General features: G+C 40.4%; 1 protein-coding gene across 1 annotated transcript; it reads left to right on the forward strand.

Annotated features, from left to right (window-relative positions):
- The first annotated feature begins 256 nt into the window (after window positions 1–256).
- st14 (ST14 transmembrane serine protease matriptase) lies at window positions 257–26689 on the forward strand. The gene is made up of 19 exons (XM_042490507.2): window positions 257–524; window positions 9724–9871; window positions 10516–10676; window positions 11878–11948; window positions 12364–12536; window positions 13242–13277; window positions 13840–14068; window positions 15745–15884; window positions 16634–16737; window positions 17196–17305; window positions 17643–17773; window positions 18261–18365; window positions 20140–20247; window positions 20580–20693; window positions 21242–21361; window positions 21856–22036; window positions 22859–23127; window positions 23691–23827; window positions 23968–26689. Exons 1-19 carry the CDS (start codon window positions 498–500, stop codon window positions 24127–24129), a joined length of 2526 nt encoding a protein of 841 aa, XP_042346441.2. The 5' UTR covers window positions 257–497; the 3' UTR covers window positions 24130–26689.
- Window positions 26690–26867: the final 178 nt, after the last annotated feature.

Raw genomic sequence — 26867 nt, forward strand, 5'->3', positions numbered from 1 at the left:
TACATACTACAATGTGTGTTTTTCCCCCTCGGGGTTCTTGGCAGTAACATCCACAAATGGTCAGCAGGGGGAACACACGGTATGAAAATACAGAAAAAATGTCCTCTTTTTGCTTTTGAAAGTCCCCAAACGGAAACTCAGCAGGTGTTTTGAGTAAAAGTTGCTGCAGTCATGTGAATAATGAGATGCCATGGCAGGTTGGTATTGCAGTTCATGTCAGGACAGTGTAAAGCATGGTATCACCCACAGGCTGCCGTGCAGCGTCTGCAGGTATTCTGGGCGGGGTTTCTGCATAGGTGTGTGAGGAAGAGGTCGGTTTCAGCATTCCACGCTCGCGACGATACAGGAAGACCCACTGACGTTTGGATTAAACTTTGACGACGTGCAAATATACTTTTCCTGAACACTTGCTTACAATTTCAGCATTGTTAACTGAGCAACACTTTAGGCAGGGTGCACCCGAGCCTGTTGGACTTGAGTCGGGGCGCTTTTGGAAGATGTATAACGCCAGATATGAATACGACGTAAGTTTGTTTAAATTTCACATTATCCTTTGTATCAACGAACATATGCGTGGTATTCTAAAAAAAAAAGAGATATACGGTTTTACTACTATTTGTGTACTATGGGCGTGCACCTGCTACGGATAGTATGTTTTCTGTTAAAGCTGTGTGTGTGTGTGTGTGTGTGTGTGTGTGTGTCTGTCTGTGTGCGCGCGCGCGCTCAGGAGAAGGCCTACCGTGTGTCAAACCCTAATACTTTGGCGTTTGACAGCATTTTTATAAACGGTCATCGTTATGTTTCAGGGCCTTCTCTTATTCCAGAATCAACAGTGATACTAGGATGGAGTTTTCCCTCTGAATGGAGATGACTAAATCTGGGTCACTTGACTTGTGTTAAAAATGAGTCATGGTGTTGTGGCCACTGTGGTCTCATACAAAGAAAAGTTTGGCAAGTGAATATTGCAATGCACAAAGGAAACAATAGACGACACTAGCTTGAATTTTAAGCAATTGTTTGAAATGTGGGTAATTAAGTTATCTATTACATTCTTTAACATGTCTTTTTTGCAGTACAAAGTTATTAAATAACTTTAAGATGCAAAGACACCAATGTGAAGTCCTGCAGACTTGCTTTTTAGAAGCTACTTGATGAGTTTTATGTAAGGCTGCATAACATGAAGAAAATATGTGATTAAATTGAATATCCCGATAACAATATTAAGCTGCTTGCGATAAATAATCAGATATTAAATTGTACTCAGTTCTGCCTTTCTGCTGCTTTTAGTATACTGCTAAAATACAACAAATTGCTTGATAATTTTTTTAAAAAAGGATTTTTTTCACATTCTTTTATTGATTAAAGTTAAGTATGACTTGGCCTTGGATAAGTGGACTAAAATGGATGAATGGTTGAACATTGATTGGGAACATAAAAGCCACTAATAAAAAAGAATGATAGTTACATTTTAACGTGTGGTTTTCTACTGAAACGCTCCTTCAACTAACTCTTAAAAAAACCCTTAGTGCAATATTGCAGTCTTTCATTATGTTACTGTTGCACTAGTTGACAACACAATGATGATTAAAAATATATCATATTGTGCAGCCCTAGTTTTAGGTGGGTTTCTTCATATATAGAGACAAGTTCTCAAAGTTGTGTGACCTATTTTTGTATCCTGCCACTCTTTATTTCATTGCCTGGTCAGAATCTGGTGAGATGCTGTAGTAAGAAGAGTTGATCTGTGCAGAAAGAGGGATAGAGGCCAAGAAACCTCAGCCTGGCACAATGAGTCAGTATTAAAGCTGTAGCTGGTAAATGTAAATGTACAAGCTGTAAATGTATTTTAAAAATCATAATTGCTGAAACTCTCTATTTTCATGTAGCATTTATTGAGGCAAATAATCTGTGAAACACATCATATTCCTGTGCTGATTACCTTTTAGTGCTTCTAAAGGCGGTACTGCATGTGAACAAAAACAACCGATCAGAACCGAGGACTCTGTAACCCAACTGTCAATCAGCGCTCATGAACTGCAGTTAAACTTAAAAGAAAAAAAAAGAAGAATCAAGATTCTCTGAGAAAGTTGGCCTGGGCGGTGGGCGGGGCTTTGCTTGACTGTTTCCAACACGGCAGCCACATACATTACTTTCTCATTTTACAACTAAACAGTACACTAAATTATGTTTCTGAAAACATTTGAGGTGAGAAAAACGCAATGCAGTAACAGAACCTTTATTCATAATGGATCCCAGGTGCAGTTTTCCGACAATTCACAAGGAGTGATTTACATGACTGACAGCTGCGTTAGAGACTCCTCAGCTCTAATTCATTGCTTTCAGTGTCCAACTATCTGTCGATCTTGGCGTATGCCATTAAAAGCAGTAGGAGGAGAATTGACAGTTCACAATCTGCCTCATGTACGTCTCAAAACATACTGACAGTTTCAGCAAATATGACAGTTATTTTTATAAAAGTTACTAACTGTAGCTTTAATTGTTAATATTCACATAACTCTTTTTTTCACACTTTTTGATCGAGTTAAAGGAAGACATCTGTTTCCTTTTAAATTTGGTTAAATGTCAGTTAATTAAATGTAAAGTTTTGCAGCCAAACTGAGGAACAGGACAGTCTCAATGTTGTGTGCATCCACAACGACTACTTATGTAATTATTGACTGAAAAAACAAATTTCATGAGTATAATGGTATTCAAGTGCTTTCAGGCAATAGAGGCCATAAACCAGTTGCCATGTGATTTACAGTGATTTTAGATCAACCAAACTGTTAACTGTTTTTAAATGGCAGTAAAAAAAGGGGGGCTTTTGTAGTGTAATATTTAAACAGGCTTTTTAAAATGATAATAGGATGTGAAAACCGCCAAAAGCTTATTTTGCCTAACCCATAGGTCGAATTCTCCTAGAACAAGCATACATTATGTAAATATCCATACAGTTACTGTTACTACATAACTCAGTCTTGTTTGAGACGAATGGATTACCAGAGGAGGATGTGGGCAGAAAATAGTGTCAGCTGGCTAAAGGTGAATTTCGCTCTGCAGGGACTCATTAATGGTTACAAGGCTTTGGTCAGTGCTGCTGAAACTCACCAGCTCTCCGCCACCTTTATTTGACAGCTTCATGAAAACAGTCCAAACCCCCGGGGAAATTCTCACTGCAGTGTGCCACTATGTGTGCTGCTGAGAAATTGGGCAAACAGTAACAGGATTCAGGCAAAGGAAATGTATTTCCTTTCTTAATTTAGTGTGACAGCAACAAAGACTTCAAAAACAGTAGTTTGTATCAAACTTATCCATATCTATAAGGGCCATCTCTAAGCTTTGTGACAACAGGGTGATCACAGTGTAAGGTACTTGACACAAGAGAATTACCGAGCGTGTCCTTACTTGAACCCTCCCAGCTTTAGTGGAGACAGAAAAACAAGCAAAACAAGTTATAGTTATAAGTTATACTTTGTAAATGTGTCTCAGATTTCTTGCGTATTGGCATGAACTAATATCCAGTTTTGTTTAAAAACTTGTTGGTTAAATTTAATTTCATACAAATGAATTGTCAGTGCTAAGGTTGTCATGCCACACCTCTGCTTTCTTGATTCTGAAATCTGGGAAAGATACTGGTTTCATATTACATAAGATCCGTGAGTGAAACTGCTGGGAAATGAATGTTCTTCCTTTGTTAATATTTGATTACTCACAGACAATGAGGTCAGTCTTGGATCTAGGATCAAATGGGAATACTGTGATTATTGCATTCAGTGTGTTCATTGTTTTTGTGGTGGCTCAGCGGAGTTGTCAGTAAATACTTCTTCAGGCAAAGCCACCCTGCTTTTACGCTTGCATTTCGAGGCCGCGCTTCAATGGCAGTCATGTTGAATCTGTGCAACAGAAGTGAAGTGAATGCGGTGTCAGTGTCACGTCTCTTTGTATTGACTCCACTGAGTGAAACATTCAGATGAAAAACTGGGGAGTTTCGTAAATAATGAATTATATTAAGTTATATTCAGTTTTAAAGGCTTTGTTTGCACTTTGTCAGGGCTTCCCAGCTTTGGTCACCATTTGCATCTTTGTGTAAAATAACACAATCTGTGTGCACAACCTGATGGAGACTTCTCCCATATAAGAGCAGCATTGTTCTTCATTCATTCTTCCTCAGCTCTGTAATGGCTAACTGCTAAATGTCTGCTCAGAGCTACTGTAAAATCAAAGGTGTGTAGGTGTTTGTTCACAAAAGTAAATATGAGGCCACTGGAGCCTAAATTGAATTGGTTGGTTGTCATATTTGTTAGTTTGGATCACAGGACACATTAGTGCTTGTGGGTGCGGAGAAGGCTTAAAAGCTCTTTAAAGAGGAACTCCACTGATTTTACACATGAAAATCTGTTTATAGGTCTTGGGGGCGTACCTCTGTATATGTGGAAAAAAGTTCTGTAAAGCCTTTGTGTATCCAGGGGGAGCTGTGCAAAATCTGATGAACTGCCTCAAGTGATGTCACTTGAGGCAACGTCGCTTGCGGTGAAGATGTCAAGTCTGAAAGTGAAAAAAATCAGGAGGTGTGGAGTATCAGAACTCCGTGGCTCGCTCCCCGTCTCTGCTTGAGGTTACATTAACTGCTTCTAGCATAATTTGCCCAAATCTTTAACTGAACTGTCAGCAGCTTAGTTGCATCATGGGTAATGTAGGTGCCAGGTTTTGACAAGGAAAAATAATGTGTGAAATAAATGAGATGATTTTTCTGGTTCTGCTGCATCAGTTTTGATCATTTAACTAAAAAAGTTAGTTGTGACTGACAGTTTTATGGGGTTACAATTCTAAATGGGTGGTGTGCTGCTTTGAGCTCTATCCCAGAGCTGACTGTTTGGCTGGTTTCAGCAGGTTGTACTGTTTGTCCCTGTGAAACTGTACTACTAATTAGCCCCCGTAAAATGTCCAAGTATGCTGACAAACCACTTGAGCAGGGGCAGCACCAAGAAATATACTGTGGGTCCACAAACGAGGAATTAATGTTGTCATGAAACCAGAATTTTAAATTTCACTGTAATACTTGAATAAATAAAACAATATTCATTTCCTCCTTTTGAGACCAGGACAAAAAAAAAGTTTTTATTATTAATAACAACCTGCATATGCTGCTGGTAAAGAGTCCAATTGCATTTGATCTCTTGTTTTTTTTAACCTTAATTTTTGTATTGCCTCTATTTTTTTTATTTTTTATTTTTGTATAGTTAAGCAGTATTGCTTAGCTTCTGTTGTTATATTGCCTCTGGGTTATTTTGCTTCTGCACAGCTTTATTTTTCAAAGCACTCGATACACTCAGTTTTAAAGGTGTCATATAAATAAAATTATTACTGTGATTATTATTATGAAAAATTACTGAACACTCTCCTCGAGTCACATGGTGGGCTCGTTGTTTGAGAGAATGCTCTAACACTCACAGGTTCATCATCAGTGAATTTCCCTTGCCGTTTTTTTTGTCTGTGCAGCCTTTGGTTGAAAATTTAAGTGTAGATCTTATTTTTAATTTATAAATAGCTCCTGTAGTTTTCGATACTGCCAAGTTTTCAAAGATACCTTTGATAACCTAAAGGGAAAATCTGTAATTTTCAACCATTACCTTACACTGCACTGTTCCTTGGCCTTAAATGATTTTTTTTGCAGTGTCACTGACATGCTTTAGTGTTTTTTTTAACTGATATAAAATTCGTATAGTCAGCTTTTTTACACCACTCATTTTAATTTTTCATAGTAGGAAAAGCACAGGTGTTACTAATAACATTATAATCACTCTCTCCTGTTCAAGTGTCCCAGTAAACCATGACAGTGTGACAGTGAGCCAGCATGCCATGAAACTGAAGCAGCTAAATGGAATTCATCGTTGATCCATTATTAATTTTATCATTTATACCTGTGCTTTTCCTGCTGTGACATGTCATAATAATCTCTTGTAACTCTAGTTACCATGTGTACAATTTCACCTGCTCACTTTGACTGTTGGTAAATTGTCGGCTGCTTCTGTAATGCTTAGGGTTGACACTATAGAGATAAGATATGGCAGATTTCCTTAAAAAAATGAGAGAGGAGACAGTTAAAACATGAAATTAGAGGTTGGCTAAAGCAAGACCCTCTCAAGTCTGTGTGCATCGGAGGAGGCTCTTGGGAATCTCTAGCAACCCTACGTCAACAGAAGAGGACAGTTTAGGAGATAATTAGGGAAAGGTAAAAAAAGGGTTATGATAACTCACAAATGGATACAGTTCTGGCTCTGTGATAGAACTAACTTAAAAAACAGTGTCACACAGTGTGTACAATGTTTCATTCACTGTAGTGTAGACAAATCTAGCTGACAGTCAAATGCCATGTATAGAGTCTTGTAGATGAGAAAAAATAATTACTTCACTCTCTTTAAGGATTAAGGACACTTACACAGCACTTCATAATGTCCAATATTGCATGACTAAAGTGCAGAATATAAAATAACTGTTTATGCATTGGCCCAAATAAGATGTTTTAATCACTTTGATTTAAATTTCAATTTAATGTCATTTCACTCCGCTCTCAGTTCATCTTTATTACTTCCAGTCTCACCCTCTATTTATGTGTCAACTGAGAACTGAAGCAAAATAATCCACATGACCAATGTTGTTTAGGCTCCAGGCATTGAGGTTTTTTCAGCAGGTTGCTCTGTAGCATTACATATTGATGTTTGATTTATTGAGCATTGAAACTTAACGTCAACATGGCCGGATCAGTGGCAGAAAAGGTCACTCAATCTATGACCTGAGTTAATGTGAAACCAAGGCCCTAATGGTCTTACATTTAGAATACTAGCTTAAATGAGCTGTATGAAACATTATATAGCAGTAAACCACTATTTGCTGTGTAAAGATATAGCTGAGTAATGGTGTCCTGAGCAGAGAATAAAGTCACACCCCCTCTATGTGTGTTGTTATCTGAGCTTTGCCTGTGCATGTCCGTGTATGTGCATAACCTACTAGGCATTGGCCATCTACTGGCCTCTGCTCTATGCTGCATTCATACAGCGGTTGCCGTTGATTTGTCGTCTCTGAATCGTATCGCCCACCCTCTGATTATACTCCCAGTTCTGTCATCACTATGGCTGGTTTAGCACTGTTTATGGAGTTAACACAGTTAATTGTCAGTCGCATGGAGACCTGGTTACAGCATTAGCAAAGAGGCCCTTCACTGGTGTAGCGTATAAGGACACTTAACTTATACTTAGCGTATAAGGACACATAAAACAGTCCCATATTTTGTAAAAAGGTTCAGGTGACATGAGTTCTAACTACTCCTATAGTTTTTGTATTCTGTTGTGTGTGAACAAGTAAATGCAGTCATTAAATGAATGTAATTTAGCAAAAAAGCTAAGGTGTATACATAAATAATAAGTGCCAAAACCTCAAAGATAGCCTTTAGAGTAGCTAAGTACCATACATTAAAATATATCCCATCCCTGATTTGTACGCTTGAAAGACATCTGGATTGGTATGAAAAATTATTTTTTAATAAGGACCTGTGTTGACACGACATACTTGTAACTCTGTTTGAGGGTTGTTGTTTTTTTCCTTAAACCACACCTCACAGCACAGTTACCTTGTTTTCCACTTGTCAAACTGGTTAGACTACCTAAAATACTATGTAGCAACTGACTGCAGTATGTTCACCAGCAAGTCTGCTTATTTTCTTGTCAAACATTAACTTTATTTGTTGTTTGCATCAGCATTTTGTGGCTTTTCCTCATAAGCCAGTGTTAAGAGACAGATGGCACTAATTCCTGTCTGATAATGGCATAGCACACTGAGCTGGTGTTAGAAAAAATGTTACACACAGTTCAAAAATGGGATAGTATCTCTTTCTAGGAGTGAAGAATGGGATATGATGAAGAGCATGTAATGGTTTTATTAGGCTGTGATCAGGGTGACTGATAGAGAGAGACCCCGGAGCACTTGCTGACCCCATCTCTAATGATTTCCCTCATTCTGGCCCATGATTGCTGTTAGAGATTCCAATTAGAAAGCATGTGTGGAAGCCCAAGCCGGGTAAGAATAGGCCTTAATTGCCATGAGTTATCATCCAGACTCATGTAATTGAGCCCCCATCTTAAGGGGCAGCACATCTGACAAATTGATTTAATACCAAAGTGATTCTCCATCCCTAATGGCACTTGGGCTTCTTCACTCATGGGCTACAGGCACTGAATTCATTGTGTGTTGATTACTAACCGGCCCGAAACCTTTCTCTCAGTCCACCCACTTGAGAGAGCTCAACAACACACACACAGTATCGACAGACACGCACACACACAGCCTCAAGCAGCAAGCCTGTAATCTCTACAAGGTCTCCTTTAGTTGCAATTTCTTAATGCATGTACTGTATGTGTACATGCCAGAATGAGTGTGGGAGCGTTGTCACATTTACTTAACAGGTTTGCCAACTAATGCCTAGCTGCCTGTTTAAACTTGTCACTCTCGGAAAGCAGTTCAAGGCGTTTTTCAATACTGTGTCATAGTTCAGCAGTTTAAAGGTCCAGTGAGTAGGATTTAAGGGCATCTATTGGCAGAAATGTAATATAATATCCATTACTTTGCTTTTTCCCCATGCATAACCGCCTGAAACTTAAAATTGATGTATTTTCGCAAGCTCAGAATGAGCTGTTTATATCTTCATATGGAGCAGGTCCTCCTTCACAAATTCAGCCATGTTGTTTCTGTTGTGGCCCAGAACAGAAAAACCAAACGCTGGCTCTAGATAGGACCATTCATGTTTTCGTGTTTCGTTCATTTCCCTCGCAGCACTCAGAAAAATCTCTCATCATGTGGTCCCCAACCTGGTCCAAATCGTCTCTCTTAATGACTGTGGCACGCCCTCCTTTAAAACGAACACAGGCTCTATACCTAAGCAAGCCCAACCCACCTAGCCTGACAGCCATGCAGGATCGCCAGTAGGACAGTGTGCTGTGACACCTGCACACCAGGAGAAGTTTCAGTTGGTTGCAATTAGGCTAGGGAAGTATCTATGTTTTTATATCTTCACACCTTCCTGAAATTTTACCAGGGTATACAATATTTGACTAAATGCGACACTACCATTCGTCTAGTCATCTAGTAAGTTTGTGCACTATTCAAATAATCACCACCAACAACAACAACTCTGGTTTGGTCAAAGTAAATCTTTAATTCGCCAAGATGTGAAAATACGCTGTTTTCTTCTTTTCTTTCTCTGCTATTAAAGGCCAGCTGTTTTCAGTCCTGTAATGTTATCCCCATCACTCGCAGTCGCCATGTTTGCCAGCTCAGCTGCCTGTCCTATGAGTGGAGACTGACCCCTGGTGGAGCACTACATTGCCTCAATACAGCATCATCATATGAGAAAGATGAGCATCTATATCTTTTAAGGTTTTGAGAGTCATACTGTCAGGATTTACCGGAATATACCATGATACCACCCAAGCCTAGTCACAATATGTAACTTTGCCAGTGTATACCACTAAATCCTACTGACTCAACCTTTAAATATTGAGCAGCAAAACTATTCTTGTTTGTTTTACACCATTTTGTAAACTATCTGTTGTTGAATCCAAACTCTTCTTGACGCTGATTGATTTCTTTGCCAGCCTGATATGGCAACAGGTCAAAGATATTTCCTCTCTCTCTCTTTGCTGACTGTGATTTGCTCTTTTTCTGCATCAGGGCCGCAATGGACACCACGAGCGGATCGACTTCTTAACCAGCAAAGAGAAGGTGTCATCCAAACGGAAGATCTGCATCGTGGTTGGGGTCCTTTTGGGGCTTCTCATCCTTGCAGCTATTGCAGCATTTCTCATTTGGCTGTTTGTCTGTGAGTATAGCTGAAAGCTTTCCTCCTTTATATCATTCACAGCAGAGACTTAAAGTACAGCACTTGTTTTTATATGTATGGATAAATTAGAAATAAGGAAAATAAGGAGATGTTGGACATCCTCTGGACATGTTTGTACATAAATCAAAGTTATTCATAATAGAATTAAATGAGAGATTGTGAATATTCATTCAAGACAGGCACAGCATCAGAAACTGCAGAGTGAATCATCCCCACTTACTGTGAAGGCTCAGCTCTTTGATATAAGAGTGTAAGATGGGCTTGTTTGGACTTTGTAATTTCCCATTAGTGTTAGACTATTTGACAGCTCTGACTTTCCCCTTTAATAATGCAAAGGAGAAAAATGTCACAGAGTCTATGGCATGGCTTCCTTGTCATTTACACATACAGCGTCTGATGAAAAGGCCTCTGAAGTCCTGATAAACAGTCTCTTGATTCAACTGGCTTTTTTAATTGCTCTGAGAGCCAAACTGTCTGCTCAGTAAGAAATCGCACTGTACAATTTTAAAATAGCGCTTCAGGGCCTGTTTAAAACCCCTAAGTCTCCTCTTTCATCAGAGGCAGCTATCTTATAGCATTTTGTTGATCAAACACTTAACTCTCATCTGCCTCTCTCCTCCAAGTCAAAGATGCTGATTCAGAAGGCACTCTCAGTAAGCAGGTTCGCGAAACAACGGTGGTCTTCAGTGGGCACATGGGGTTGGCCAGTGTACCATATAACCAGAAGCTGGAGGATACCAAAAGCAAGGAATTTGAGGATTTGGCGACCAAACTGGAGACAGTTGTGAGTTTGACACCAGAAGAAGATTACTTTTCTATCTTTGTTTCCTTTATATCTTCTACAATATTTATTGTTAACTATTTTGAGAACAGTTTTGCTCCTCTCTCTCACTGAGGATTAGTTGTTTGGCATTGTGGAGATTCTTTCTAAAAAATGCCCCTCCCAATGCACAGAAAGTGCTGAAGGCACAGTTACGTGGGTGGGATAAAACGCTGTACGTTCCCTTAGTAATTCCCTCAACAGCATCTCCTATGATTGGAGGCAGTGGAGATGTTGGTAGCACCACTTTGGAGTATGTTGATAGCAAAAAAAAACCTTGTTCAAACTCCATCAAGTCTAAATTTTCTCATTGAAAAGCTGCAGAAGCAAGGGTTAGTTGAGGATTAGAGTGGAGCTGGAATATTAGATGACAGCATGATTCGGGGGGATAAGTGCCATGATGTACTTGGTTTGCACTTCCATATAACAAAAAGGAATACTTTCAGATCTAGGTTAGTGTTGACATGACAGGTACAACCTGTGGCTTCAAGTTAAGTATGCGGAGCTAAAGCACCTTGGAGGTAAAGGTATCATGTTTAACCAGTTGTCCCACATCTTTACTGCCACTCGGCACCACCTGTCTGGAGAGTCCTCAAAAACCTGCATTTTATCTCCTCTGTGTCTCTTAAATGGGTTTAGCAGAATGGCAATGGGTTCATATTCAATGTTGCTAACTTTAACTTTATAAATGGCCGTTTCTAAACTTAATATATTATTTTATACTGAGCTTGTTGTCCTGTGAACAACCCCCTTTCCTCACCCTCCATGACATTTTCTGTCCTCATCACCAACCATGCAAATTAAATAATAATAATAATTAAATAATTATTTGTATAGTGCTTTTTTAAAGTTACAATGTGCTCATCCTCCCACTGCTCATTCTTATCCCTTTTTTTGGGCCTTTTCACAGCAAGTGCGAACACCTTACATGCGTAATACTTGGTCCCACATTTAAGACCACAAAGTATGTCTGCAGCCGTGTCGGATACAGCTCGCAGCTCACTGCAGCTGAAGGCAAAACAGTTAATTGAGAATCCCATTGTTGTGTGCTTTTCATGGAAGGCGCTTTTTATGTTAACATGCTAATTTGTACTTTTGTCTTTAGGCAGACAAGCAGAAATCTTGTACGCGTTCTTTTCAGTAAAAATACATCCTCTCTCTACAGCTAAAGGAAAACTACATGACAGATGAACTGCTTGGAAAATACCATGCTAAGTCTGTGGTGACTGCATTCAGGTAGTGTGAGATCTTGAGCTTCTTAAATTATTTTACTCTGCTGAACAGATTATGAAAACTTAATGTAAAAAAGAAACTTCATACTAAATCTTGTATGAGGGCAAAGCTTTGTTGCACGGACCTTTGTGGGTTCAAAGTTTCAAGTTTGTTGCATTTCTTAGAACAACAGAAATTAAGGTTAGATGAGGTCTGTTGAATTGCGACCACACCGGGTTATGTGTGCACTATTGCACTGTAGTGGACCATGAAGCAGTAGCATGCAGCTACTGCTAAATGTAACTTTTCTGATTTACAGTTACAGAAATCACCTGTTCCCCTAAACGATCTATCTTCTTGAATGTCGTTACCAAACCATCTGTTTCTTTTCTTACTTCCCATCGTTGATCCATTTCTCTCTTATCCATGCTTGGACCAGTGAGGGTGTGAAAGCCTACTTTTGGTCCCAGTTTGATATTCCAGTCGAAGACCAGGAGATTGTGCCGGAGTTCTCAGAGGAGCGGGTGTTGGATGCACTTGAGAATGGCATAGCGGCGAGGCGCAGAACAGAAAACCACAAGGATATCCAGATCACTGAAGTCACAGCCTCATGTAAGCACCACCGGGGACGTGTGGAATGTGGGGATGTTACACCGAGGGGCAGAAAGATGGGAGTTTGCGACAGCCAGCTCTTGATTATGACATTTAACAATCAGCCAAGATAAAGCTCTTTGAATACAGCTCTAAATAAGGTCATTGTCATCTCCTATCAGCATTGGTATTCTGTATGCTTTCTATTTAGATTAAAGGAGCTCGCTCTGAGTTGTGCTGATAAGATGATAACAGATAAGCCAGACCTCTCTGCTTGTGCTGCATCTGAGATTGCACATTTTATGCTGTTTGGATCCTCTAATGATATTAACTGGGCTCTGGCCTGGCTTGAGACAGCCATTTTTCTTCCTTCTGTCCTCTCAGCATTCACATTGCATTTGTCCACATCCTGGCCACCAGCCAAGCGCTGGCCCTGTGACTCAGTGGTTTTGGTCCTCTTTAAAATGATTTCTGTGGGTATGATTTGATGTTGCTGTCCCAGATAGTTAGACAGAGATGTATGGGTTGCTGCTGTAGGGCAAGGTGAGATGGAGCAGAAAGAGCTACACACCATCACCAGTTCCCTTAACCGCAGGGAAATTGAACAGAAAATGTGCAACCCAAATATTTTAGGCTCATGCATCAAATTCTATCAGCCTCCCAACATTAGCGACCCATTCTTACCTTTCCTCCTGTTTCCCTGCCACTCTCTCTCTCTGTCTCCAGTCACAGATTATCGCATGGCCAGGAACCCCAAAGCCAGTGAGTACAGCGTGTCCCATTTCAATCACTCGCAGTTGTAATTTTCCAGCTGGCTAGATGCTCACCCTCCTGCCAGTCTGTAACGAATGGCTGGCCTGGCCGAAACTGTGCATGTGCTGCCCTAGTCAGAGATTGAGAACCCTGTATCAGGCCAGAGCAAGTCAGTCACTATGCCCGCAGACACTTTTCTTTGACACTGTGTGCTGATTTATTACCTCGGGATGACTAGACTACATTACATTACCATAGTAGCTGTGCTATCCTCATACGAGTCTGTCTTTACATACATTTAACATAAAGGATGGAAGCACGTTAAATTGATTATATTGTGTTCCACTGTGTAATCTGTAATGCAAAGTCAGTGCTTTGTATGATTAGAATTTGATTTGAAGGAAAAACAGAAAAGATACAGTCTTTGCTGTCAATAGTTTTTAAGAAAATGGTCACAAAATGAGCAGTAGAATAACATGATCAGATTTTAATTCAAAAGTTGTAAACTACTTTTGTCAAGTTACTCCTGTCTGTACTCACTGTATGGTATAACCAGTGTTGTTGTTCCCAGAGGAGTGCTTCTACCGTCTGGAGGCTGAAGAAAAAACAAAAGAATTTTCATCACCGGGATACCCCAAAGGATACCCCGCCAAGTCACGGTGTCAGTGGCAAATCCGCACTTCGGAGAACCATGTCATCTCAGTGGCTTTCCCTTTTTTCTACGTTGAGGATGACTGCTCTGATGACTTTGTCTCCATTTATGACTCTTTGAGTCCTGATGAGTCTCAGGCCATCACAGAGTAAGTTGGAGAGCTGTGAATGTCCAGAGGGTTTGGACACATTATGCTATGAGGTCGTACTGGTGTTTTGTTTTGTTTTGTTTTGTTTTGTTTTGTTTTTGTTTTTTTAAAGTAAAGTCTTATGGATGGATCAGGTTTTATTATCATGCTATTTACTTGCAGTATTCCATACAGCAGGGATACTCAACTTGTTCTGCTTGGGGGCCACTTTTGCAAAATGACACAATTTCTAGGATTTTAGGACGTTTCTTGGATTTTCTTGGAGGTGCGGGGGATGCTCCACTGGCACTTTCTTTGATAAACAAGCTCTATTTTGATGCTGTTTTATGCACTCTGACACCTTATGTATACTAAAAGTACACAGATAGTGTAAAAATAGTGTGAAACACTTTATTTTTACTGTGAATTAGAAAATGCTTAAGGGGGCCACTCAGCACCCTACTGAGGGCCAGATTTAGCCAGTGGGTGCTCAATTTAGTATCACTGCAGCACACTGCCCCATGCACTAATGCCCCTGAGAGTAAAAGAAAACCAGTAAATTTACTTATTTTTGCTTCCAAAGTACATCTTGTGGTGACACAAATCATCTTCTTATTTTGCCGCAAACATTGGTAGCAGGGTTTGTTTAATAGGGCTCAACCAACATTTGTCTCATTTATTTATCCTTGACGATCTGAGAGAGAGACGGGAAATATAGTTCTGCACCATTCCCACAGGAAAACCAAAAGGAATCACTTGACTGAAATATTGCAGAGGGATTTAGGAGTAAAAGCTGTTTTGATGTGGGTGAAAAACATGTTCCACTTCATTCCTTTCACTGGATTTGTGATAACAACTTTTTTGGCCCTGAAGCCTTTAGCTCTGCATGTCTCATTTTATTGTTAACTTTCGAGACCTCGGTGAGATTGAGTTGGCTCAAAAAGACCTCTGCTTTCAAATCTGTGAAGGGTGCCAACCTGAATCCTGCTACACCACTGTGTGTAATTGCACTTTGTCTGTGGGGGAGGGCTGTGATTCTGAGACTATAGGCTCCTGAATGCAACATCGGTTGCGGCTGCAGGCAATTTCAAACTCAGAAATCATTGCCAAACAAATATGCGTTACCAAGTGATGCATAAAATTTTTATAAAGCTATTGAGCGATCAGCTTTATCCAAGGTGATAGGAGGTTTATGAGAGCCATAATATAATACTCTATAATGACATTATTCTAGTAGGAGGTAGATGTATTGGTGCTCTTGCAGTGTCATTCACACCTCCATTGCTCTGCCGCCAGCAGTGCTGAAACTTTTTGCTAATGTACCTAATGTTTGACTTTGAAACTCTGCCTAAGCAATTTCTATCTAGTGCTGGCACATCTCTCCTTATTTATCTCTTTCTCTACCTCTCTCTGCTTATCTATTGATTTCTTTTCAAATTATTTTTTTCTTTAAGCATCTTAAACGTGTTTGCTGAATTGATGTTTTAGTGCTTCTGACTAGAAACAATTACAGCTGAATTTGTGTTCTCTAAGTGTTGCACATCCCAAAGAAAACTTCATTCAGTAAATGCTTCAGACATCCAGCGCAGGCTTTGTGGTTGTGTTTTCTACAATATGTTGCAAACACCTCTTTTTGATTCTGTAATCATACTTGATTGGTAAACCAATTCGCTTAACTCTTCATTCTTCTCTTGCAGGAAATGTGGTCATAGGCCCCCCAGCAATCCTCTGGAGGTGGTGTCATCAGGCAACATCATGCTGATTAATTTGATTACTGACACTAATGTCCAGAGACCTGGCTTCCATGCCAATTACAAAGCCATCCCCAGGTCTCAAGGTAATTCAGACATACACGACACACAACATTTGCCTTGATTTGAACAACTGAAACCTCTCCATGAACTCTCAGTTAGAATTCCTTCAATGTTAATTGTTCAGGAGGTTTTTCATGGGGAGCCGAATTATCAGCACAAGGGTCTTCATCTCCAAAACAAATGGACTGGGTGGTGAAAAACTGTAAAAAAAAATAAAAAAAAAAAAAAAAACATTGAATGAAGCAGTTTCACATTACAAATCATTTTTTTCCCCAGTGCTGTTTGGCTCAGCGCATGTGCGCTCATCTTTATCTCTAGTAAATTAAGATATAGTAGTTTCGGAGGGTTTTTACCAGGCACCAAATTATTCACAGAGGTCTCTTCCTCTCAAAAACAATTGATGATCGGAGATTTAAAACATTAAAAACACTGAACAAAGCAGTTTCACCTTTAAAATTAGTGTTTTTAAGTTGCTGTTAGGCCTGTAGTGGTGGGTTTGCGAATTACAGCCACTATGAAAATGTGAGTCCTATTTATGTGAGTGTGAGTCCTATTTATGTGAGTGTGAGTTCCTATTTAGATACGAACGGCTCAATCTAGGGTAACTAAAACATGGCGATTCTTATTTTCACGTGATTACACACAAAAGAAAACATTCTTATACTCCATTTCTGTCAATATATCCCCCTAAATCCTACACACTGTTCCTTTAAACCCATTAAATTTATAATGTATTATGTAGTAAAGTGAATATATGACATGCTCTTTTCAGTCAAAGCTTGTGGTGGCGTCCACGCTGATAACAAAGGAGTCTTCACCTCCCCACTTCACCCCAGCTTCTATCCTCCTGCCATGGACTGCAAGTGGACCATCAAGGTTTGCAACACTGCTCCTTTCCTTGGCCCCCCTCCTCTACCTGAAACCCCTCCACCCACCTCTTCCTCCTCCTCCATCCTTAGCCTGCCATGAGAGGAATGCTGAGGCAGCACTGTAGAAGCCAAGCTGTTCAGTACCTCTTCTATCTTCATCTGTCAGACTGCTGTTGCTGCCGCATCTCTAGCTGAGCTGCAGTGCCCTGTGTGTTGATTTTGTTTGCTGGTGTGTAGCCTTTGTAGTGCGTGTGTGTGCGTGCATGCATGCATGCATGCGTGTGTGCGTGCGTGCGTGCGTGTGTGTGTGTGTATGCGTGTCCATTGCGTGTTAGGGTATGTTGCAAACTTGTCAGCTTGCATTTACATGGGATACAGATACATGTCTTGGTGTGTAGGTAGAGGAGTGACATGCATGCTAAATAAGGTTGTGATGAACCAATCACCTCTTCCTCTGCACTGTAGGTCCCTGCTGGGAAGAAAGTGCGGGTGAAGTTCACCATTTTCCGCATGAAAGAGCCTGGGGTGGACACCCGTGTGTGTAACAAGGACTTTGTGGAGGTTATGGGCCAAAAGTAAGATTAACTCATTTAAATTACACAAGAAATGATTCCCTAAACCATCTGTCGTAAACATCCATCACAATTCACAGGCACTGTACTTGCTGTATTTGTGCAGTAACTCACATTTAAGTTGCTCTCACTTGCACTTTTACCTCAAAATTAAATCTTTCAGATGATTTAACTAATTTAATGGTTCGTTTACAACTTGTCTGACTGCTCATGTTTCTTGCCCCGTTGGATGTCGTTGTGGCAGCTTGGCCCTATTCTCATAACTATTAGGACTGCAAAAATAAAACCCAAGTTGTAATAAACCTAACCTTTTCCATGAAACTTTGGTCTCGTTTGGCAGGTATTGCGGAGAAATGTCCTCTTTGGCTTTGACCAGCACCACCAACACCCTAGATGTGCGCTTCCACTCTGATGAGTCCTACACGGACAAAGGCTTCAGTGTGGAGTACAGTGCTTACGATCCTTCAAACCGTGAGTTAAAAGTCTTGTCCCTTTCCCCAACACTTGGCAAGATGGGTGAAATGTTGTGACGTGACAGTGACACTCATAGCCTGCCATTACAGAGCAAGGCAGGGGGAGTAACTGCATAGTCTGAGAGACTACGAGATGGTAGCTGACTGACAGTCAAATGAAGCTGTTTAGTGGTGAAGGCTTAGAAACTGCAGCAGGGAAACTCGAGAGTTAGACTAATCACCAGAGAGCTTGTTTATTGGGTCCATTTTATTTGCCACTGTCAGTCAGGAGCACTCCACTTTCAATACCCTCCGCTCTTTATGTTGTCTCCCAGTTGGACCAAAATGGATTTATAATTGCTCTGATCAACAGGGACAAGCATTGGCAACATGATGGATGTTGCGAACATACACTGTCACTCCCTCTCGCTCAATTTGTCATCATCGTCTTTCTCTCCTTTTTTCCCTCTGCTCCCTCCCTCTGTTCTCTGTTTTTTTGAGAGCAGCTTGCCCCAACCAGTTCGCCTGCAGCACTGGAACCTGCATTGCAAAAGAACTAAAGTGTGATGGCTGGAACGACTGTGGTGATATGAGTGACGAGATGAAGTGCCGTAAGTTCTCCCTCGACCCAGCTGCACTTTTTCCACCTTTCCTACCCTCTGCATTTCTTATCCTCTTTCCTATATCTTCCTCTCAGCTTCTTAAATGAATAGTTCCACATTTTGGCAAATACCTTTACCCAAGATCAATACTACTCTCATGACTGCCCATTAAATGTATGGCTTCAGCCAGCAGCCAGTTAGCTTAGCATAAAGATTGGAATCAGGGGAAAATGACTAGCCTCGCTCTGTCCAGAGGCAACAAAATCTGAAGAGTAAAAAAAATGGCATCGGGTTTTTTGGGGATTATGTACGAGACTACTTGGCCAGGCACAGTGATTTCCTTGAGTATTATCTACATTGTGAGGTTGCCAGGCTCCAGGAAGTTGCTCAAGAAGTAGTTTCGCTCACTACCCTCCTATAAAAACCATAACTTGTCATTTTTGAATTTCAGCTTTACTACAATTAAGTTAGTCAGCTTTAAAAGTGCTGGAGGACAGATTTTATTACCTTAACACGCAGCCAAGCTAGGCGTTTTCAATCTTTGTGCAAAGGTAAGCTAAAAATATGAATTTTTTTAAAAAATGTTACGCTACAAAGTATAAAAAATGATTATACAGCTATCTTGACGTCACCCATTGTTTTGTGGAAACAATGGAGTTCGGCGTTCCAACCCGTGGAACCAGAAGCGACCGTATTTGGACAAGAGGTTGGAGCTGTGAAGGAGCAAGAGATGGATCAGACTCACAGACTGTAGCAAAGCCTCGCAGACAGCCAGTCACTTGAGTGGCCCCGCCCTAATTATGTGTAACTTTGAGCCTTAAAAAATGTAAACGGGTGAGATGTAAAAAAAAATTCACCCTCGTATAGTTGTCTTGATTGTTGAAATTAGCTCTAGAGACCAAAACCATTGTAAAACAGTTGACAGGACACGTCCAACTGCAAACAAGGTCAATTACAATTTTTTTTGATTGATTTTTGAGCCATGTTGGTTTTACATTTGTAAAGCTTTCCCCCAAAAAATCTATGACGTCATCATGATATAAAGTCTATGAGCTGAGCAAGAACTCGCAGATGGAGCCAGTGTGAGCAACACTACTGCGTATATTCAGTGGTTCCCATGCCATGGAAGTAAACCAGGAAGCCAGAAACTTTATTCAGCATATGCACCAGGCGAAACAACTTCATCAGAATGAGTAGGTACCATTTTGACATCTGGTATCCAAGTATTATTACAGATCTATGGTAGGTATTCCTAATATCAAATACTGCAATGTCTCTTTATTTCACTACTTTCAAATATTATCTGAGTGTATTGTAGGCTATATCTGTCATAGTTGTGATCGTTTTTGTAGTGTTATGGGAATGATAGTTTCATAAATGTTTGTCTTGTTTGCAATGTTATGCGTAATTCCTGTCAGAGCATTAGCTAGCATACATTCTTTACAGTAGCTATATTCTGATACATTCTGAGCACATTCCACTTGCATAAAGTCAAGGATCCATTAATGTTGTCATCATGATTGCATTGATGAGAATTTTTTTTAATGTAAAATTGTACAGTAACACTAACGGAAGTTGGGATATGCACAAAAAGGTAACAATAATGTTAAGATTTGTATTTTTGCTGGAATTGTACTTGTGGAAATGATTGAATAATATTTTGGCAGATTTGGTCACCAATCTTGACTCTATGGCTATGGCCTTGGCCCTTGGTATATAGAATATTAAATAACATGTACATCTGCCTCAGTTGCATTAATACATGGCATTTCAATTCCCTCAGAGTGCGAGAAGGACCAGTTTGCTTGCGCCAATGGCTTGTGCAAACCGAAACTCTGGGTGTGCGATCGCGTCAACGACTGCGGAGACGGGAGCGATGAGGAAAGCTGCAGTAAGTATTGCTAAAGCGCACAAAACTCTATCTCTAATCTAATGCTATGCTAATTGTGCTAACATTAAAGGCACATCACTGCTAATGCTCTGGTCACTGACTCCTGGGCTGTGTGCAGTCATTATTTTATCGGTAATGGAGTTTGTTTGAAGCCTTGCTCAATTTGCTCAGCATCCCTCCAGACCACTTAATCATGTGTAATGCACGCAAGAAGAATGGAGACAGATGCTAATGTCCACCGTGGCTGATCCGCTGATGTCCTTCTGATTCTGTTTGAGTTTTCTTTTTTATTTTATTATGATATTCTCATCATTGTGTTTTGTTGCCTCCAGGTTGTGAGGAGAATGAGTGGCGCTGTGGTGACGGGGTTTGTATGCCGCAGGATGTTGTATGTGACATGAAGAAGGACTGTGAAGATGGAAGCGATGAGGCCTCTTGTAAAACCTGTAAGTGGCAGAACTTTTTTTTCTTTCCCTGCCTGTGACATATTTGAAAAAAATCCCCAGCAGAGCAATTTATAAGTATGTTAAACAAACCATTAAGCAATTAACCTTCACCAGTACAGCAAGAGGTTTTCAAAGATGCTACACTGAAGACTTCATTCTTAATTCAAACTATTTTTCACTGTTCATTTTCTTTCAGCTCTTTCTCTCATTTCCTTCTACTCTCTACTTCACTCTTTATCAATTTCCCTTTCAGTCACTCACTTGGTCAAACACACACACACACACACACACACACACACACAGCGCTCTTGCATTTCCTTTTGATTTTCACTTCTGTGAATAAAGAGGGATATTAGACCTCAACCCCAATCAATACCCCCAATCAATGCAATCTGCTCCTCAATCACTATGCATTGTGCATTCAAGCCTCACTTTGAAGCCTCGCTGATTGCATAGTCTTTTACTGGTTAAACTTAGCAATGCTCTAACACTTTGATTGAAATACGTTATGTGTTTTGATTTTTGGACCTGTCTCCTCCCTTCTGTAGCTCCGGGCATCTGCTCTGACTTCAGCTTCAAGTGTAAGAATGAAGAATGTGTCAACAAGGTGAATGCCGAATGTGACCGTGTCAACGACTGCTCTGATAACTCCGACGAGGTCGGCTGCAGTAAGACATGTTTTAATCTCTATACGCATTACAAAAATTAGCTTTTTTTAAACAATTTTTCAAACAGCTGAAAGTGGATTTAATCTCTTCACTGTCATTCAAACTAGATTATAGAAGAGCTGGGTTGAGCTGTGCGTTGGGCTGTCTGTTAGAAAAGAGCCCCAGGCCTTGACTGCTTTATTTATTTCATTCATCTTTGAAAGCAGCTCTTGTCATCTCTGAAGTTTTTTGTTTTTTCCTCTATTTAAGCCTCAGGGTGTGTCTGTATTTTTTTTTCTCACTTTTTTTGATCAGCTAATATGCCAGTGTGCCTTATTAGGATTCCAAACAGTCATAGTAGCATTCATAGCCAAGGCCAGCGTAATGACAGCTTCCAGTCAACTTAATCTTCTTTTCTGATTTCTCCCTCTGATGACGCATGCTAGTCTCACCTAGTATTTTCAGTCACCACCCAACACCCCTCCTCTCTCATTATATTCTCTGTTAAATGTCAGATTGTGGCACCAGGCCCTATAAGCTGAACCGCATCGTAGGAGGGCAGAACGCAGAGCTGGGGGAGTGGCCCTGGCAGGTCAGCCTTCACTTCAAGAACTTTGGACATGTTTGTGGTGCCTCAATCATAAATGAGAGGTGGCTCCTTTCAGCCTCCCACTGCTTTGTGACCAGCGACCCCCAGTGAGTCACATCTTAAACTTGCATAGCACACGTACACACGCACAGAGCAGGACTGTACTATATAAATAATATGTTACACATTCCCTCTCATATATTTTGGAGTCATTGTTTTATATTTTATTATTCATCACATTATTCAACATTTTATTACATCTCTTTATGCAATCTTCTCAGACACACTCTGTTGGAAAAAGAAAGCTGTGCACAACAGAGGACCATTTATATACAAATTGCAAAGTCTGAAAATTAGCCCCTGATGATACAGTTAATTCAGAAAAACCTTGGGGGTGCTAAATTTACATCTCATCCATGAAAGCATGGAGCTGTATACATCAGCGTGCCCTGTAGGTGGAGCACTAACCATGCTGTTCGACCTGAGACTCCTCTATTGATGTTTAGAAGGGAGAAGGTCTGTTCATTTTTACAGACCTAAAGTTGGTGTTGATATTTGCTCCAAAAAATTGATGTTGAATTTGCACTTTACTGTGTGAAAGTCACAACCGTTTCCGTTACAGTCACCTATCATTATGAGTAATATTTGATTCTGCATATTTTTGTGCAGGGGTGTTATATCATGAAAATTGAATGCAATCCAATATAATCATCTGATCAAATCCTACCTTTGTAGCTTATAATATTCCACTTTTTTGAGACTGTTGTATTGAAAGCTGTTTTTATCATTCTGTCTCAATAAAAACTATAACCTTACTATAGCACGTGTTGCAGCTACTGTGTTGACTTGTACCGGATTGCACACATGATACTGCATCCACCCGTCCTGGCTCACAGATGCATAACCTTTGTCCCATGATGCTGCCACAGGAACCATATTCCATCCAACTGGCAAACCTACAGTGGCATGCAGGACCAGTACAAGCACGATGGCGTACAACGACGCACACTGAAGAGGATCATCTCCCACCCGGATTACAACCAGATGACCTTTGACTATGACATTGCACTGCTTGAACTCAGCGAACCGCTGGAGTTCACCAACACCATCCAACCCATCTGCCTACCCGCTCCCTCCCACGTCTTCCCTGCGGGCATGTCCTGCTGGGTCACAGGCTGGGGCGCGCTCAGAGAAGGAGGTATTATGCATGAATTGGTGATTCTGGGCAGAACTGTCGTCATTTGTTGTTTTCTCTGGAACTGATTATTATACTAATTTTGAATATTTATGCTGTTATTATCCCTCAATCACGGGTGACCCACTCTACAGTTGTGTTTTTCCTTTTTGCATATCCAACTCGCATCAAAATTAAGACATCCCACTCCTCCCCCATCCCTTTCACAATGCACTATTCATCTCTGTCCTTCATCCTCCTTCTCTGCCTGCTTCCTTCTTCTTCCCTTCATCTCTTTCTCATTTCATCCTTTATTCTTTCTCTCCTTTAATGTCCCTCCCATTTCTTTATCTTTCCCATCATGACATACTTCTCTTCTGCTCAACCCTCCCTCCCTTTTCTCTCATCTTTTTCTAATCTGCTCGCTTCCATTAAGCCTTCTTCCATATCCATATATCAAGACAGATGTCGGCTCTTCTGGGAAGCCTCTTAAACCTTCATTAGCTAACACTAATCCAGCCCATTACCACCTTTGATGTTAGCGACGAACACAGAGGTCACCTGACCCCTTTGTCCTGGTCTTGCAGGTACAAAAGCACAGATACTGCAGAAAGCATCGGTAAAAATCATCAACGACACGGTGTGTAACGTGGTCACGGAGGGCCAAGTCACCTCCAGAATGCTCTGCAGCGGATTCTTGGCTGGAGGAATTGATGCATGCCAGGTGAGACAGAGCAACATGTTTTTCAGAGTAGAATAAAAGGACAAAGGACTGGTACAGATAGGTTTTCACACCCATGCAGTTGTCATGATCTCACATCTGAACCCAATCTAATAACTGCTCTCCCTCACTGTACTCACCAGGGAGACTCCGGAGGCCCCCTGGTGTGTTTCGAGGAGAGTGGGAAGTGGTTCCAGGTTGGCATCGTGAGCTGGGGTGAAGGCTGCGCTCGTCGAAACCATCCGGGTGTGTACTCACGCGTCACCAAGCTGAGAGAGTGGGTCAGGAAAGAGACAGGGGTTTGATGATGTCGGTAGGAACAGGGAGGGATGCAGAGCGAGGAACAACATCACAGTGCTAAAAATAATGGAGACGGAACACTTGAGTCTTGATCCGGGACGAGTCTTTCCAAGATTATTTCATTTAGCTGCAGACTGAGGATACTTTTGCATGGACCACTCGCATAAATGACTTAAAGCAACTTTATTTGGTTGCCAACCTCCATCTTCCCACTCCCCCCACACGCACACACACACACACACACACACACACACACACACACACACACACACACACACACACACACACACACACTTACACTTACACTTACACTTACAGGTAAACTACCCTAACTCATATTTTGTATAGTTTTTAAAGGCGTAAATCAGCACAGTGAATTTTACCCCCCATCAATAATGTTATGTTTCTTTAGTCAATATACACTGAATGCAAATATTTAAATATATGCATTTTTTTCCCAAAAGGTATAACTTTTGAAGGTGGATGCAGATTCTGAATATCTTAAATATTTTAAAAAATCTAATTGTGCTTTTAAGCCTCAGCATTGTACATTTCTAAACACATGAGATGCCTTCATCCTCTAGAGCTGCAGTCAGTGTTGCACTTTGCCAGTGGGCTCATGCTGTAGATCGCTATAAATTTGGGGTTTTATTTACAGGGTATCTTTAAAGACAATATATCGCCTATGTTTTACAAAACACTCATGCATAGCTGATGATTATTTCCTAAGCATAGCACTGGTTTTTAGATGGATTAAAGCGTTTTTATCAACCTATTTGCGAGGCAGCCATTAGTCGTAATTTTTATCAGGAAAGTGTAAACATTAAATTGCAGAGACATCCGCATTACCGTGTGATGATAACAAAAGTTAATAGAATAAACAAAAGATTCAACATGTTGCTCATATCTATGCAGGGGCATTTACATATCATGCTAAAATGAATGAACACCAGAAGTGGAGAAAATCAACCTAAAAGCCCATAATAGTATTGCTTCAATTACAGTTGGTAACTTTTATGAAACTACCTTTTTGTCAATTTTGCCGAAAAGGTTCTCCTCACAGTAGAACATGAGACAATCTGTTAAAGATATCATGTCCCTCCTCCTACTGCTTCTAATGGCATTTGCTAAGATTTGCTGCAGCTGAAGAAAGACAACCAGTCAGAGCCAAGGAATCTCTATCAGCTATTGATCATGTCAGTCCCTGCAGTCAAACTTTTGAACTAGGCAGCACTTATCAAATATAAATCCAGCTTTTGTTACAGCATTGCCTATGTCTCGCTTTAAATGTTTTCAGAAATATGTTTTAGTGAACCGTTAAGCTGTAAGATGAGAAACTTGGTCCCGACGGTGGGCCGTGCTTTGCTTGACAGTTTATAACTTGGTGGCCAGGTCACAAACTTTCACATTTTCCAGATAAACAGTGCATTACAATATGTTTCGTAAAACATTTGAGATGAGAATTTGGCAATGCACAAACAGAATATTGATTCATGTTTGATCGATGCTGCCTAGTTTGACATTTTGACTGCAGTTAATGAGCAGTGATTGACATGATTGACAGCTGGGTTAGGGACTCTTCGGCTCTGATTGGTTATTTTCACTGAGATTTAGTTTTGCAAATTCCAGTACAAGCACTAAAAGGAGACAGAGGAGTATGCTGTTTATTTACAGTTTATGTGCTTCATGTACTACTGTGTGCATATAGTGGCAGTATGACAAAAAGTTAGCAACTACAGCTTTGAGTATACAAGATTTGTAGTCAGTGGGCTAAAACTGGCAAAAAAAAAAAAAAACATTAGCGTGCAGAATGTTGGTCTTTGTGGAGTGAAGCTTGAGTTGTTACTCTGAGCAGGGGGTCCTGGATCAGTATTTTTATTACATATTTACAGATGCTAACTGGCCTTGCCTGGTCTGTAAATTATTTGCCAAAATGTGATATTCCTCGGGGGAGCAGGAGGATGAGGATTAGATCCAGTTGGCTTTTGCACAGGTCTCTAGTCAAGCTCAGGGTGATTGGGTCTACAGTCACACACACACACACCTGAGAGCCAAAGCAAACCAGTGGGGTTTTCACCAGTTTGCCAGAGCAGTACGATGAGTCCTCATCCCTATGAGTATTTTCTCTCTCTGGTCACGGCCAACCCAGTCGACTTTTAAATCTAAGATTTGACTGGATGGTTTCTTTTACTCTATTTGCCTTCATCTCTGACTTATCCTGGAAATATTATATCCTGGATAAGCAAACCAAAGATTAGCATAAGTATTATTTATTGAAGGGGAAAAAAAATTAAGAAGAAAAATTTGTTGAGGATATTGCTCGGCGGACCTCTTTTATTAATTCCTCAGAGTCTTACAGTGAAACTATGCAAGCGCAAATGTGTGTTTTTCAGAATGTAAGTAGAAGCCACAACTTTTAGATATATGTTTTAAGATATTTTCATGAATATTGTACAGTGTAATTTGGAATGTGGTCTTTATAACCTTTCTTTGATGTGTGTGCTTGTCTGTGTTTTTATACGAAAGAGTCGTAGCAATAAACATCTTTTATCCGATTCCTCAGTACCTAATTGCATTACCTGTATTATTTGTCTTTGACGAGGTCTGGTTTTGTATTATGTTGTGCATAATAAATGCATGTCTTTTGAGACCTTGTCCCTTCTCACAGTAGAATTGTAATGAGCATGTACCGCTCCTCCCCGTCGTGAGCAGCGTGCCTACCTGGGGAACAGAGGTGACAAGA

This window comes from Plectropomus leopardus, chromosome 11 (assembly GCF_026936395.1).
Source record: "Plectropomus leopardus strain MGB_pleo_1.0 chromosome 11, ASM2693639v1, whole genome shotgun sequence".
In the NCBI taxonomy this organism is placed as follows: Eukaryota; Metazoa; Chordata; class Actinopteri; order Perciformes; family Serranidae; genus Plectropomus; species Plectropomus leopardus.